Source organism: Leptomonas pyrrhocoris (genome assembly GCF_001293395.1).
Source record: "Leptomonas pyrrhocoris isolate H10 chromosome Unknown, whole genome shotgun sequence".
NCBI lineage: Eukaryota > Euglenozoa > Kinetoplastea > Trypanosomatida > Trypanosomatidae > Leptomonas > Leptomonas pyrrhocoris.
Window position 1 is genome coordinate 107264 of NW_015438377.1, and position 15337 is coordinate 122600.

A 15337-nucleotide genomic window follows, 5' to 3' on the forward strand; every position below is an offset into this window, starting at 1 on the left:
TCATGTGCTCCCACTTCGATCGGCTGCCCCTTCGCAGAGCGTTCAAGCATCTTTCTGCCTACTTCGGCGAATTCCATTCCTTCGCTGCTCTCTCTCTCTTTTCCTGTTGTTGCATCGGTCTCTCACAACAAGGGTAATAATAGTAAACAGGTATAGCACAGTAATTGTAACACAGAAGGGCGCGTAGAATACATAGGAAACAAGCATGCGGAGAAACGGAGAGAAGAGGAGATGGCGTGGGCGAAGAGCTGATGAAAGACGCACGCGGCGGTGCGACGACGCTGCTAAAGAGAAACAAAAGAAACCAACGAGTTCCATCAGCAAAAAAAAAAAACACAAAAATGCTCAACGGGTTACATCGCTTTAACTTCTCCCTTTTCTCTTTTCTCTCTTCTTTTACGCCTGCGAGCGAGAGCCGTGCGCGTTGAAGGCGGCGCGTAGATGCAGCGCAAACGCTATCGGCTCATAAAGGAGAAGCGCAAAGGGATTTGAAAAAAAGAGGAAAAAGAAACACAAGTAAAGACTAGAGGGCAAATTATATATAAACATATATATATATATATATATGTTTACGTCCGCGTTTTACCCGCCTTCACACCTCGCGGCGCACGGAACTGCATTTTACATCTGAAAGCACTAGAGAAACAAACACTGAAAGGAAAAAAAGGAGGGGGGTAAGGCAGCACGCCACACGTTCTTCTCTTGTTAGAGTTGCGTAGCAGCCGGGTGTCGTCGCCCCTTGCTTTCATTTCCCCATCGTCCTCACGCCTGCGCAGGCACAGACACATCCACAACTGCGTTCCACAAAAAGATTCTATACATGCAGCAAAGACACAAAGCGAAACAAGAATCAAAGAAAAACGAAGAGAAGAGAGCATGACTCACTCCGGCTCGACGTCGGCGGACTCGTCTGTCGCGGCGGTCGTGTACACGTTACGCTTCACCGCCCGTCGGGCAGGGTCTCGCTTTGCGCGCAAGAGCGCTGCGCGTGTGGCGGCGTATGGCAGCGCACGGTGGTAGATGCAAATCTGCGACGCAGCGGGCTGCATCGGCAACGTCGAGGCCGTTGTACTGTTAGCATCCCCGTTGCGGTGGCTGCCGGCCTCCTCCGACGGGAAGACCTCCGCACTGGCCGAAAAGGGGAGCGGTGAGTAGAGGAACGGCGCGTATTCTCGCCTCTCCGCCGCCTGCTCTCGCTTGAGGTACTCGGTGGTAAACGGCGGAAAGCGACGCGGCGCGGGGCGCGGCGGAGTCGGGGCGGAGAAGAGGGCGGGTTCGTTCGCCTTCGGCGGCAGCCCGGGGTGGGCCAGGGCATCGCGCGCCGTCCGCCGCAGCCACAACGCCCGCTCATGCCGCCGCTGCTGCTGCCAGGTGCGTGGCATGCGTGGCAGCCGTCCTGCTCTCCCCTCCCCCATTCCACCGTCAGGCAGGTTGTGGGAGTAGCGGCGCCCGGTGCACCACTGACGTGGCACCTCGACGGGTGTCGAGAGGTAGTAGCGATACGTTGTCGGCTGCGTCGCGAGCGGCGGTGGCGGCGGCCGCGTGGAGGGGCGCTGCGGTGCCGCCGCGCCGATGTTCGTCGTCCAGGGTGCATCGCCAGGATAGGACGCGGACAGCGACCCCGGTTGCTGGAACTCGCCAGGACCTGGGAAACCTGTCAGCGACCCCTCCCCAGCATCTGTGTGCGTGGAACAGTGTGGGACAAGACGCTGGGGTACCCGCACACGACGTACGATGAGGGGCCGCCGCATACATCCGCCCGGAATCATCATCGTCGAAGGGACTCCGCCGTCGAAGTACGGCACCGCACCGTCGTCCCCCGTCTGCGGACTGCCGTCCATCTTGTACTGACTTGACAGCATCTGCAGCGCCATGGCCGTCCCGGTGATGCTGAGACGCGAGAAGGCGCGACTGTTTCCTCTTCCTCTTCTCTGTTGTTGGTGCTGCTGCTGTTGCCGCCACCACCGCGCGGCGGCGCCAGCGCGGCCGGCCGACACAGAAGACCGTAGACACAGCACTTGATACAGCAGTTGCAGCTCCCGCCGCGCGGGCAGCCGCGATGGCACGGCAACGGTGGAAAGTCGCTGCGGTGCCGATGAAAGAAGAGCGCGCAGCACCGCCTGTTTGAGGGTCTCTTCCGACTGCGACGGCAGTGAAGGGGCGAAGGCGTCGTTGCCACCGCCGTTGTGCTGCCAGGGATCGCCGTCTGCGACGTGTGGGGTCATCCCGGGACGCCCGTCCATTTTATCGCTCTGTGCGTCAGGCGGGTGTATAGCCGGTAAGGCAGGCCGCAGTGACCCAGGTGCGAAGAAAGCAGACGTGTCGGCCGACAAGGGAAAAGGCGGCGGTGGCGACGCCTTTACAGGTGGGAGAGGGAAAGGGATCACCGTCTGCGCCCTTGCCTCCCCACGCGGAATCCCCGCAATCGCCCTTGCAAAGTTGGTCTTGTAGTCGCCGGCGGACTTGTAGGGCTTGAAGGAAGCCGTCTGCTTCGCCGATGCGCTCGTGTTGTTCTCGCTGCCGCGGCCGCTGGCATTCGCGGGATTGCGAGAGGGCTGCGGAGAGGACACCGGCCCGCTTCGTTCCGCTGCGGCCCACCGCGTCGTCGTCGTCGTGGAGGGCAGCTGCTGACTCCGCAAGCCCGTGATGAAGAGGTCTAAGCTTAACGGGGAAGATGGCCCGTTGTGCTGGATGGCGCAGCCCGGGTAACCGACCTTAAGCGGTCTCAGGTAGAGCTTGGGGGTGTGGGTTGGGGGCCGGTGGACGTGGCCCACCACCGCAGCACCCTGCTGTGCAGTCGGACGCGGCGAGCGCCCAGGCGTCGTCGGCCAGTCTTCCTTCCGCACCTCCGCCGCTTCCGCGTCATTCCTCTCTGGAAATTGCGATGTTGGCTGGACGCGATCGGCAGAAGTAGCGGCGGGGCGTGGCACCAGCGCAGAGCTGTATCGCTCGTTCTCACGACTCCCCTCCAGCCCCTCCGTTTCCGCGCTCGGCACACTGGGTGTGTCACCGCCGGCCTGTGCGTGTTGGGGGCTCGTCTCTGGCGTGTTGGTCTCCGCCGCAGGACCGAGGAATGACCCGTTGGAGGACCCGCGCCGTGGCAGCGAGGGCGGGCTCGGTGTGAAGGGACTCTTGGTGCTGTTCGCCGTGGACGCCTCCGCATTTTGTGTCTCGTTGTCGCCTCCCGCGGTGGCGTAGTTTCCATCGACGCTGCCGCGATCTGCTAGCGGCGACACGGCACTCGCGTTAAAGCAGCTTTCCTTCGTGGAGGAGACGCCCTCTGTCGCTGCGTCGGTGGTGGCGTGTGCCTGTCCGGCGTGATCGGACGAGGCCCTCGTGGTGGCGTCCAGCTTCGTGACGGAGGACTGATAGCTGGCACCCGCGGCATCACCTGCTGCGTCTGCCTCGCCGTTGTTTGCTGCCGCGTGTACGGCGTCGTCGCCTCCGGCATTCACATCAACCAACGCATCGTCCACTACCGCTGAGGTAGGAGGGGTGCCGGTGGAAGCCGCCGCCAGCCCAGTTTGGTCCAGCGTGGGGGTCGATGAGTGTGTGGAACGAGAAAGTGCCTCTTTCGCTTGCTTCCGTGTGGTGGACGAAGCGTTGCTTGCGCGATCTGTCAAACTCGCATGCGGAGACGTCAGTGGATGCTGCTGCTGCTGATATTCGTCTTGTGCTTGTGAGCCCTCGCCGAACACAGACCCCTCGCTGAGGAGGCGGTGACCGACAGAACTGGCGTTTTCGGTAGATCCGCCAGTATTGACTCCGACAGAGTCCGCGGCGTCTGCGTACATGGTGGACGGAGCAGCACGTCGGCTCGCTTCGACAGCGGCCAGTGCAGCCGCCAACTGCGCTCGCAACGTCGCATTCACGGTCTGCACCTCCGCCAAGGTCTGCTGCGTCGTCCGCAGCCGCTCCTGATACTGCAACAACTCCGCTGCTGCTGCCGCTGCCGCAGCCGCGGTGGCTGCCGTCGTGGTGGCAGTGTTGGAAGACGAAAACGGCGACATGTTGGGGCTCTTCGTGGCCGACTTTCCGTTCGCAGCGGCGCCCACGCTGCCCTGCGAGCCGAATGCTGTGCGTTTCGCTGCTATCGGTGCATCCGATGTGGGGGAGACGGTGTTTTCGGCGCGCTTGGCGGACTTGCCGGCTGCCCCTGATGTTTGAGAGGCGGCTGAGGCACTCCCCTCCGCGACCCCACTGGCGGAGACGTGGTAGACGCTGGGCAGCATGACGCCCGGCTGCGAGGCGCCAGAGGCACGGTGGCTGCTGGTGAGCGAAAGATGAAGGGAGGGCGTGCCGGGGGTACCCGCGGCGCGCTGCTCGCCGAGGTTGCTGAAGCACGACGGTAGGGCCGACGTCGTCGCAGTAGGTGGAAGGAGCCGCGCATCGTGGCCCGGTGGTGCGTCAGGCGGAGCGGCGAATGGGTCGTTGCGGAGAGTGACCTCGTGGGCGCAGTTCGGGCATACACCACACAGCACAACTTGCACCTCGGAGGAGCGAGGAGGACTGCGTTCCGCGTACGAGGTGACGCCGTCGACGAGTCCGGCACCAGCGGATGAGGCGGATGCGTTGAGCTGGTGATGGGAGTTCGCAGAGGAGTAGGAAAGGCTTGGAATGGATGTACGTTGTTGCTGTCCGCTTGCGGTGCTGCCCTCCTCTGCCGCCGTGGAAAGTAGGGCGTCTGCGTCCGCCTGCGTGAGCGTCAGCGTCTGCGGGGCAGCCTTCGCTGCCTTTTTCGATGGACGGAGTGACGCCCCTCCTGGGGAGGAGGGCTGCTTTGCGGCCGGCTTGAACGCGGCCGCCTGCCGTGCGGGAGGAGGAGACGGCTCCGTGCCTCCCCCGCTGCGTGCTGCCGGCCCCGCTCCTGCGAAGTCAGAGGTGCTTACCTGCACCGCGATGTGCTGACTAGGGCCACTTGGGCGTGCCATCACACCGACATTCACGTGGCTGGTGGACGCGTCGCTCGCGCGTTGCTGATTGCGCTTCTTCTGCTTCGTGTTGGCTGCACTGCTCGCTGCGGCGGCGGCAGCAGCAGCGGCGGCGGCGGCGGCTTCAGCCGCGATGCTCGCCATCATGGACGGTGTCCGCCTGAGCGACTTCGCCGCCTCGATCTCCGTCGCGTACGCATTCTCCCGCTCCAGCAGACCGACCAGGCCTTTCCCCAGCTCAGAGGCGCTGCCGCGCAACGCAACCGCCACGGCCTGCGCGAACGCCGGCACACACGCCTTCTTCCACTCCTCTCGTACCTCGGCCAGGGTGAAGCGGCGGGACATCACCTCATCCTCCATGGAGCTAAGAAAGCCGACCAGGTCGGCGCTGGCCTGCAGCGCGTGCCGCTGCGCCTCGACGCACAAGGACAGATCGTCGTAGAGGCGGCTGCCGTCGTCGATGTGCACCTTCGCGAAACGATCCAGGACGCGCTTCAGCTCGAACGTGAGGGCGTAGAAGCTAGTCGGGACGGGTCTGGCCGCCACCGCGCCGTCCGCATCCACCGCGTCACTCGTGGTGCTAAGGCTGGCCGCTGCGTCGTTGTCGTACTCCGTTGCGGTAGACGTCGTCGCTGCTGGGAGCTTCTCCCCTGTTTGTAGGTCCACCAGCTTCGCATACATCTCCAGCTGCGCCCCGGCAAAGTACGGCGTGCGCAGACAGACGTGCCGGCCCATCGTGTCCTCGCGCAGCATCGCCTCTGCCTCGTAGCTTTGCAGGGCCATCTGCACGTGCTGACGGTACTGCGTGTGCTGCGTCAGCACGGAATCTTTCTCCTCTTGCAGACGGGAGAGACGACCCTCCAAGTCGGCCACGTTCAGCTTCATGCGGGCCTCCTGCGCCCGGCCCTCCACGTCTGCGGCGATGCTCTCCAGCATGTCCGCCGTGTACGCGTCCGGCCCCGCAGTGCCGTCGCCGCCCTCGCCCTGGGCTGCGCCCCCCTCCTCCCCACCTTCCACGAGGGTGCGGCGGTCACCGGCGCCGCGGCCAGCGCCGTAGGGCAGCAAGCCCTTCTTCAGCAACTCACGCCGCAGCGTGTTCACCACGGCGTCGCGCTGCGACAGCGCAACCAAGTTCTCTGCGACGCGGCTCTGGCTCATCTGCAGCTCCTCCTCCCGTCGCGCGAGTTTGTTGCACAGCGCATCGAGGGCGGTGCGGCCCTGTCCCACCTCACGCCGCAGCTGCTCGACGGAGACCTCCAGCTTCGCGCGCTGCTGATGCAGCTCCGTGTTGCGCTCCTCGGCCTCGGCGTTGCGCTTGCGCAGAACCTCGTGCTCCTCCTGCAGTCGGTGCAGCTCCTGATTCACGACGGTGTACTGCTGATTGCGGCTGAGCAGATCTGCTTTCGTCCGCTCCAGCACCTGCTTCGTTGCCGCGAAGCGGTTCTGCACCGCCTCAAACAGCTCAAACGAGACTTGGATCGCGGGGATTGTGCTAGCGGGCGGGCAGCCGTAGCCGTCGAAGAGGCTCTGAATTGTTTCATAGTTGGGCTTCCCAACGGCGTCGAGCAACTTCACATATTCGTCGGCGAGTTGCGCGGTGGTGATGGCGGTGGTGAGAGAGACGGCGGTCGTTGCGGCAGGGGTCCCCCCGTTTGCAGCGTTAGAAGGCATGGACGATGCTGCAGCGGCTGCGTTGGCCGCGGATACCGTAGACATCGGTTTGTGAGAGGAGGCGAAAACGTTGGCACGTGCAGCCTCCTCGCGACTTGCGGAGGTGGCCCCTCCACCGGGCGACGGCATCGTTTGGATGAATAAATAGAAACAAACACCACCCACACACTCTCAGACAGCCACTCACACCCACACACACACAGAGAGGGGTTAAAAAAAAAAAAGAAAAGAAAGGCGAAAGGGCAACGAGAAACAATTCCAGTGTGGTTTCTTATCGAAGGAGGAAAAAATCAAGATGGAAAGGGCAAAGGAGTGAAGCTCAGGTACTATTCGATTTTGGGAACCGAACGAGTTCGTAACATACATGTGAAAAGGCACAAGCGGAGAGAAGTACAAGGGAAAAAAGGGGGGGCGAGTAGGAATGAATGCACAACGAGGAAAATCCCCTTTTCGGCAGTGGTGGTGGTGGTCTTTAAGCGCACGCCACGCTTCGTTTCGCTGGGAACTGCGAAGAAATAAAAGAGAAGACGAAGAAGGACGAGGAAGGGAGGAGGAGCAAGCGCTGCGTTTGAGAAGCCTACCCGATTCAACTCCTTCGTTTTTTTACCACAGACCACCACAAGAACCGTTACTTGCGTTGTATTAACACAGGTAAGATGAGAAAGAAGAAAAGACGGGGAAGGAGAGAGAGAGAAGAGTGACCCCACAATCGACGCATCTTGCAACTTGCATCGACAGGAAAGGCCCGTTGTCGTTGATGTTATCGTGGTGATGGTTTAAAGATATAATATGTTGCTGTTACACGTGGATAAGAAAAACCACTGTGGCATGACAATACTGAAGCCGCAGGTAGGTGTGACACAGATTTTTCTTCGTTTTCAAACGTCATCATCAATTGGTTCCTTGTTGGGAATTTGTGTGAGAGTGCCGTTTTGCGCCTCGCAGCACCTTAAATGGAGCGCTGTCTTCTCTGTTTGTTTGCTGAAAGCAGTCGATTTCGAAAAAGATAAGTTAATCTTTTCTCTTTTGAAGGAAGAAGACGATATTTTTTTTGTTTAACCGAATAGGCTTGAAAACGGAGGGGGAGGGGGGAGACGCAGGCAGCATTTCCACACGGTGTGCAGCTGGGCTGTGACTCGAGGGCCCAAAAGCTGATGAAGAGAGAGGGAGAGAGATGTCGCGAGCACCTCCTCGTGCCCTTCACACAGACTGCAGCGTCGCCTCCACGGTTCTGCCGTACGCCTCGCCGAACACGATCAGGTGCATGAGAGCGTAGTACAGCTGATACCACGGCACGCGCATCTCCGCGCCCTCCACCAGAGAATATGCCGCCTCATAGGCGGCGTAGAAGGCGGGGCCGAAGCCGCCGAAGAGCTGCGTCATGGCGATGTCCACCTCGCGATCGCCGTAGAAAGGGCTGCGGGTCGATAAACAGTGGGCTGCCCGAGGCGTCGAACATTAAGTTGCCGCCCCAGATGTCGCCGTGAAGGAGGCTGCAGTCGGGCACGGATGGCGGTGAGGTCGTCGTCGTCGTCGTTGATGCTCCTGCGTCCTTGGTCTTCTTATGGGCTGTCTCGCAGTCATCTTTCGACGCCGCGTTGCCCTCGTCATCTTCGAGTGGTCGAGCGAGGGCAGAGAGGTCGCGCACCTCCGCCTCCTCCGCCAAGGCGGCACGGGTCGCAAAGTGCGTGCGAAAGCGCTCGGCAAACACGTCCAGCATGCTCTGTCGAGACGCGGGCCACAGCCCACGCTGCTGCGCCCGCGTCACCTGCGGCTGAAGAAGCGAGTTGAGGTACAGTTCTGGCCAGCTCTCACTCCACACAAATGTGCTCGTGTAGGCCGTCGCGGCCGCCACCATGCATTCATCAACACTGGAAGATGTTGTCGCGGCTGCCGCTTCACGCAACGCTGCGGAGAGGGCAGGAGGTGCCTCCACATCACCCGTGTTTAGAGACACTGCAACACGTCGACACCCAAAGCGGCCGTCTGGGCTGCGAGAGCGATGCAGATGTGCCAAGGCACGGCCCGCAGCGGCCTCATCGCGAGAGCAGTGACGACTGGGTACTTCACCCCTACCTGTTTTGATAAAGGGTTCCACCAGAAAGGCCGTCCCCTCCACCTCCCCCGCTAGCACGACGGGTGGTACAGGAAGTCCAGCACGACGCAGTAGTGCGAGCCCGCCAGCTTCGAGTACGACTTCTCCTCGCTTTACCCCACGACTGGACTTGAGGAAGTACTCCGCTTCTTGCGGCGGTGCGTCGTCCATCTTATTCGATTTCACGGAAGGTGACGTCGGAGTTGAAGAGTCTGCCCGTCGAACTGTAACGCGGCAGATGTTGTTGCTGGTGCTGCCGTGAAGTGCTTTGACAGTGATGGGCACGGCGCCATTGGGGAAAGGCACGGCGAGAACGTAGCGAAGCGCCTCCGCCACGTCGTTTACGTTGAGGATAGCCGGTGTGGGGAGCGACATCGTCGTCGCGGAAGGCAACAAAGTTTTGTCTATGTGAGGGTGCGCGTCTGATGGAAGGACGGATTGGGAGAGAGAGAGAGAGAGAGACAGGATGAACGACGGCAGAGAAAAAGGAAAACAAGAAGATATATATATATATATATATATATGCGCTACAGATCCGCAGCGAAGTACTTCTCCCTCCTCCGCATCGTTCAACATCGACATCGCGTGATAAAACGCTCGTCTTGGCGCTTTCCATCAAGTGACGCGTAGCCATCATTGTAAAAACAGAAAGAGGGCGGGTGGCAGTCACGCTGCCCCCCCCCCTCCTCTCCCTAGCCGTTTTCTTTATTCCTTTGTTTGTTGATGATGTAAGCGCCGAAACTCTTATCAGCGGACTTCATCTTGACGCCTCAACGCAACCCGAAACAAGAAAAGAAGAAGAATTGAAAGAAAAAGAAAAAGAGGTAGCGCATACGGTACGCTCAGGACTTCTTGTGGCGCCGGTCCGCCTCGACCTGCTGCCGCAGCCGCAGATACCGCACCTCATGCGCGCGATAGCCCGCAGCGACGCTGCTGCTGATGGGGTTGAAGAGCTGCGGGTGCGGCGCGCGTGCGAGAGAGCCCCGCACGCCGCCGCCCCCCTCACCCGCCGCCGCCGCCGTGGGACGAAATTCGATAGCGGAGTTGCCAGTCGCCGCAACAGCGGCGTTGGGTGGAGGTGGTGGTGACGACGCTCCTGCTCCAGCAGCAGCAGCAGCAGCCGTCAGGCCAGGTGTTGTGAGGATGGCGGTCGCAACAAACAGATAAAGACGGCGGGCCGCCTGCACCGCCCGCTCCGCCGCACGCAGCCGCCAGGCAGAAGGTGTCGGAGACGCACCCACCTGCGTGTCGTTGGGGGAGGAAGCAGCACTGTCTGCTGCTGTTGCGGTGGTGGTGGTGGTAGTGGGGAGTGGAGACGCACTCCGTGCCACGGCGGCGGCTCTTTCAACCAGCACGTAACAGTCCTCCTCGGCGCTCCGCACGGTGTTCCAGGCCCCATCCAGAACCGCGACGGCCAGCGTGTCCCATGAAAGGAGGCGAGACGTGCGGCGAGGAGTCGTCTTGGCGTTGTGAGACATAGCAGCAGCAGCAGCGGCGGCTGAAGAAGAGGACGAAGAAGAGGGGGAGATGTCAGCTGTGATGGGGTTTGCGCATTTGAGGCTTCGCCACGCACCGTGCACCTCGCACAGCTCCATCGACGGCGTGTCCCGTGGAAGGCGGAGCAGCACGGTCGCCGCAGCGGCGTAGTCGTGGCGCCAGCGATAAGCCTCCACCACCTCCAGCTGCTGCCCGTGCAGGGTGAAGAGGCCGACCGCTTCGTCGAAGACCGCCTCCGCCTCCGGGCACCCGCCGTCGGACAGAAAATCCGGCTGACGCAGCGCTGCGTTCTCTTCCTCCGTCGCCGCCGTCGCCGTCTCCTCCCTCGCTTGTCGCTCATCTTTCTTCACAAGACCTGCGTGCGAGTTCCCGGGCGTGTACTTGGTGTCATGCTGGGCCGACGCGAGTTCGCAGCGGAGACGTCCCCACCACGCGAGAAGCGACCGCGCCGTCGTGCAGTTTGCCTCGAGAACTCCGTGACGCAGCAACCCCCGCACCCGCCGCGCCGTTGCACCCGCACGCGCCATCAACGCTGCAACCGACGTGTCGCACGTCTCCGCCGGAGAGGCAGCAGCAGCAGAACAAGTATCTTCTCGCAGCGGCGGCAGCGCTGTCTCAGAGCCGCTCCACAGCACTACTTCCAACAGCAGCGCCTGCAGAGCGGGCAGGAGTGGGACGGCAAGACGGTGTAGCACCCGCACGTAGTCGCACAACACATCTTCGTACCGCTGTCGTCGACGCTCTAACTGCCGCTGCTGTTGTACATGAGGCTCATGGCCGTCTTCTATACCGGCGAGGTCGTCTGGGTACTTGAGGCCTCGCCACACGGGCGTCCACACGTGGGTGACAAGGCGTGACTGCAGTTGTGTACCATTGATTCCTCCTATACGGTCATCGTCGGTGCTGCGGTGACTGTAAGGCGTACAGTTCGCTGTGCAACCACCGCCACCGCCACACATAGCGGGCGAGAGCATCCGCTGCCGCGCGAGGGATCTACATCGGTTCATCAGCTCTGTTTCGAGGGTCAGGCCCTCTACGAGGGCACCCCAATGCGAACCCAACAACTCGGGTGACTCGGCCATCGCGGAGTAGAGATGGCGCTGTAAAACGGCACTGTACGAAGAAGAGGAGACGGTGCCCGGTGCGGATTGGCTCGCCGCAGCTGGAGAGCGCGGCGGAGAAGGTGTACGGTGCTCACCGAGTACGATAAATGCTACCAGTTCCCGCAATAACAGCAGAAGCACATCTGCCTTGTCGACTTCGTCATCGTCGTCATCGTCCTGCAGGTTTGATGAACTGGAATGACGACACGCAAAGGCAATCAACCGGCCCAGTGACGTGCTTGATGCACCGGTAATGTCGGCAGACCTCGTCGCCGCCGCCGCTGTTGCTGCTGCGCTCCTTCCACTACTTGTAGCATCCACTAGATGAGAAGACGGGCTGGTTTGAGAAGAAGCGCGCAGCAGTAGCAGCCACTCCGCCAGAGCCGCCACGTTCATCTCACAACGCCGCAGCGACCCGTCGTGTTCGCTGATCACAAGTGGAACGCGGGAGCTGCTCGGCCACACGCAGGACGAGTACAGCACCTCCACCGAGGTGCAATGGGTATTGTCCACCGCCCCTTTATCGTCCCGCTGCGAACTAGCAGAGCCGCGGTCCTCATCACTGTTGTCGTGGTGGTGGGGATTCGCTGTGACTTCCACGGTAGCTGCGCCGCAGCTTAACGGAAACACCAGCGGTACTTGCGCGTCCGCTGCAGCCGCCGTTGCCCCCGTGATCGTTTCCACAGCGGAGGAGAGGTCCATGACGGAGCTCGCCACCGCAGTCACCATCGACGTCCAATCACCTGCGACGGCGCGCGACCACAGCTGATCACTCGGGTTCACGTTGCTGCCGCGGCTGTCGTTGCCGGTGTGGTTGCGTGGACAGCTGCTCGCGCGTCCAGACGTGGTGGCCGATCCCGCCAAGTGTGTACCTCCTGCTGCACCCTCGCGGGGGCCGAGGCTGTTGGGAGAGGTTAAACAGGACGAGGAAGAAGCACGGGAGCGCTGCGAACGCGCCCAGTTTCGACTGCGCTCGGAGGCGGTAGCCCAGAGAAGATAATCACGCGAGGATAGCATCTCCCCCTCCTCTGCGCCGTTCCTCGCATTCCCAGGACTCCGCTCCGCCAGGTCGTACACCGCAGACTTCCCCGTACGCGGACTGTGCAGGAGAAGGAAACCGTTCCATACTTGGACAGAGAGCAGCGGCGACGACGGCTGCGGCTGGGCCAATGGACTTCGCGCCTCAGCACGCCCACGGAAAGGGCTCGTTGAAGAGGAGAAGAACGTCGCCGGCGGCGGCGGCAGCAGTTCCCGCAGAGACAGCCGTGCCACTTTCAGGAAGACGCCGCTGCGCACCTGCGGTGGGGTGGCGGAGGCGGTGGCAGACGACGCTGCGACCGTCAGCCGCTTAAAGAAGTCCGTCGGCGAAGACGCGGGGGGCGATGCCCGGTGCACGCCTCCGTCTCTGCCGCTGCCGCTGCGGCCCTCCATCGCTCCGTGCAGCTCGGCGGGGGACGCCCCGTCATGTCCAGGATCCAACGCAGCAGCAGAGGAAGGCAACAACGAAGACGGAGGAGGGGGAGGAAAAGAGGAGGCGGCGGCAGCGTCGGGGGGAAACAAAGCTGAGCACCCCGTCTCGTCGGGCAGGCACAAGTACACCTCCATACACGCAGGGCGCTGGCTGTGGAGGCGGGCGGACGGCACGTGGTAGACGAAGGTGTTCCCGTAGACGGTGAAGACGCCGACGACGGAGTGGAGCAGGCGGGCGGTGCGCGCGTCCAGCGGAAGGGAGGTGCGGGGGCCGGGGAGTGAGAGAGAGGCGCAGAGGGTTTCGGACAGGGTGAGCTCCGTCCATTTGCAAAGGGATACGCTCACGGGTAACCTCGAAGACGAAGAACTCCAATGCGGTACCCCTGCCAGGCCGTCGCTTGTGCGGCCGCGTGCAACGCCACAACAGCAAGGCTCGTAGTGCACCGAAATCGGCTTTAACACGTCTGGCCGCGTGTGGCGGATGCTCAGCAGAAGCCGACTCCTCGACTCGTACACACACCAATCTGTGTGGGTTACGTAGCGCTGCACCACCGACACAATCACCTCCTCCTCCTCTGCGATTCTCGACGCATCCGCAGATCCCTGCTTTGTGGAAAGGGCAGCTTTGGAAGACGGTGGTGGTGGTGCTGCCGGCGGCGCACGAACTGCGTAGCCGGCGTTCATCATGGCCGTAACATCCGGCTGATGCAACGGCCCACTCGCCCCCGCCTGCTGTGCATGTTGGTGGTGGGAGAGAGAAGATGGAGTCCGGTGGCGGACGCGCAGCAGATCCGCGCAGATGGAAGACACGCACAACAGGTAGTAGTCTGTGTAGCCGGGGAGCGAAATGGACGCAGGACCCTCGTCTGCATCTTCCACCTCTTCCTCCGTAGTAGCGGGCGACCGACGACGACGGCCAGCTCCTTCTTCTTCGTGAGCGGCGTCTGTCATTGCGTTGCATCCGCCGCTGCAGCCCAACGTCTCCGTCGGGCCACACCAGCAAAAGTACTGAAGAGGGTACCACGCCTCACGGAACCGCAGGGTGTTCGGTGCACACAGGATCTTTCGTAGCGGCCGCGCCAGCGGAACCGCATTTGGCTCAATGAAGTCGACGCCCTCCGGCAGCACCGCACACTCCACAATTACAATGGACATCACGCGGCTGACAGGGCTGTTACTGCTGTTATTCCCTCCAGCAGACGCAGAGCCAGCGGCAGCGCTGGGGAGGGCGAGGACCGGCACCGCCACAAGAACCGCCGAGGCGCGCCGTAACGCCTCAGCAGACAGCGGCAGCCGTCGCGGGAGGCAGTTCTCAGCTACATGAGCGGCTGTCAGCGCGGAAGACGGCGATGTCGATGGCGGAGATGCAGACGGCGGTCGCCGTGGCGGAGGCGACCAGGCTGGATGTGGGTTCCCCAGTCGGAGACAGGCAGCCACTGCAGGAGCTGAAGCCGGCTCCTCCCTCTCCTCCTTCTTCTTCGGTGGCTCTTGTTGAAGTGGCGATGATGGTCTGCCCGATTCGCTGGGTAATCTTTCTCTTTTTACCGTTGCAGAAGGAGGTGTTGGAGCGGCATCGCATTGGAGAGGCACAAAGAGCGTGATGCTGTCTTCACAGACAAGAATTGCGTCTTGCGCCACGTCATCGAAGTGTATCGCACGCACCTGGAAAGACGGAGACGAGGCTCCTGCTGCAGCGGCCGGTGTTGCGCCGGGCTCTGCGTTGGCGAACGTGAGATGGAGATGTGCGAGGGAGCATGGCAGGGCGGGGCTGAGGCGCAAAAGAGCTGGCGCACACGCATCGCCCTCCGCTGTCTCCTCTTCGCGCAGCGGCGCAGAAGCTGGCATGGCATCCGCCATCCTTTTTCGGTCTTTCTCAATGTTGCCGACGTAGTGTGCGATGCGTATACGATAGTCCTCGCAAACAAACAAAATGGCAAACAAAAGAGATTTTTTAGCGCGGAGAAAAGCGAACAGAGAAGACGGCGCATCCACAACAACCCGAAAACGGGAAGAAAAGGAAAAAGATGGTGTTGAGTGAAACTCAGCGAGGTGGAGGAGTACAAGCGATGTGGTGAACGCCAACGGATGTTCGATCTCGCAGCGGGCAGCGACGAGGCTGCAGGAAATTACTATAATAGATATAAAGAAGATCGTACGTAAATTGTAAAACGTGAAATGCAAGACGAAGAAGAGAAGGTCGGTAAAGGAAAAATATCGGGCGTGCGTGTGGGCGGGGGATGATCCTACCACACCTGCGAGACGGCTGTCGTTGCGGATGTTGTATTGTTCTTTTTTTTTTACTTCCTTTTTCTGTTTGTTTGTTTTCTCAGGACGTGGCAGAGATATCGACAGCTGTGACGTTTTGAATGGAGAAATAATAATAATGAGAAACGGTGGTGGAATAGAGAGGGAGAGAGAGAGAGCAGCAATGCAGCTACACAACGAATGCGGGTACGCAGCGAGTTGATGGCGCAGATGGAATGAGGTGAGTCCGAAATGAAGTAGAACACACTTATAGGAAAAGAAGAAAGAAGAAAAAAAGAGAGAAGAACAACAGTACAGACGGACAG

General features: G+C 61.2%; 3 protein-coding genes across 3 annotated transcripts; all 3 read right to left on the reverse strand.

Annotated features, from left to right (window-relative positions):
• Nucleotides 1-881: 881 nt before the first annotated feature.
• Nucleotides 882-7234, reverse strand: ABB37_07899 (hypothetical protein; the record flags this gene model as incomplete). Its single annotated transcript, XM_015806700.1, has 1 exon — nucleotides 882-7234. The coding sequence occupies exon 1, from the start codon at nucleotides 6645-6647 to the stop codon at nucleotides 882-884; it is 5766 nt and encodes a 1921-aa protein (XP_015654571.1). The 5' UTR covers nucleotides 6648-7234.
• Nucleotides 7235-7935: 701 nt separating this feature from the next.
• Nucleotides 7936-9120, reverse strand: ABB37_07900 (hypothetical protein; the record flags this gene model as incomplete). Its single annotated transcript, XM_015806701.1, has 1 exon — nucleotides 7936-9120. Exon 1 carries the CDS (start codon nucleotides 9070-9072, stop codon nucleotides 7936-7938), a length of 1137 nt encoding a protein of 378 aa, XP_015654572.1. The 5' UTR covers nucleotides 9073-9120.
• A 419-nt stretch (nucleotides 9121-9539) lies between these two features.
• Nucleotides 9540-15279, reverse strand: ABB37_07901 (hypothetical protein; the record flags this gene model as incomplete). Its single annotated transcript, XM_015806702.1, has 1 exon — nucleotides 9540-15279. The coding sequence occupies exon 1, from the start codon at nucleotides 13920-13922 to the stop codon at nucleotides 9540-9542; it is 4383 nt and encodes a 1460-aa protein (XP_015654573.1). The 5' UTR covers nucleotides 13923-15279.
• Nucleotides 15280-15337: the final 58 nt, after the last annotated feature.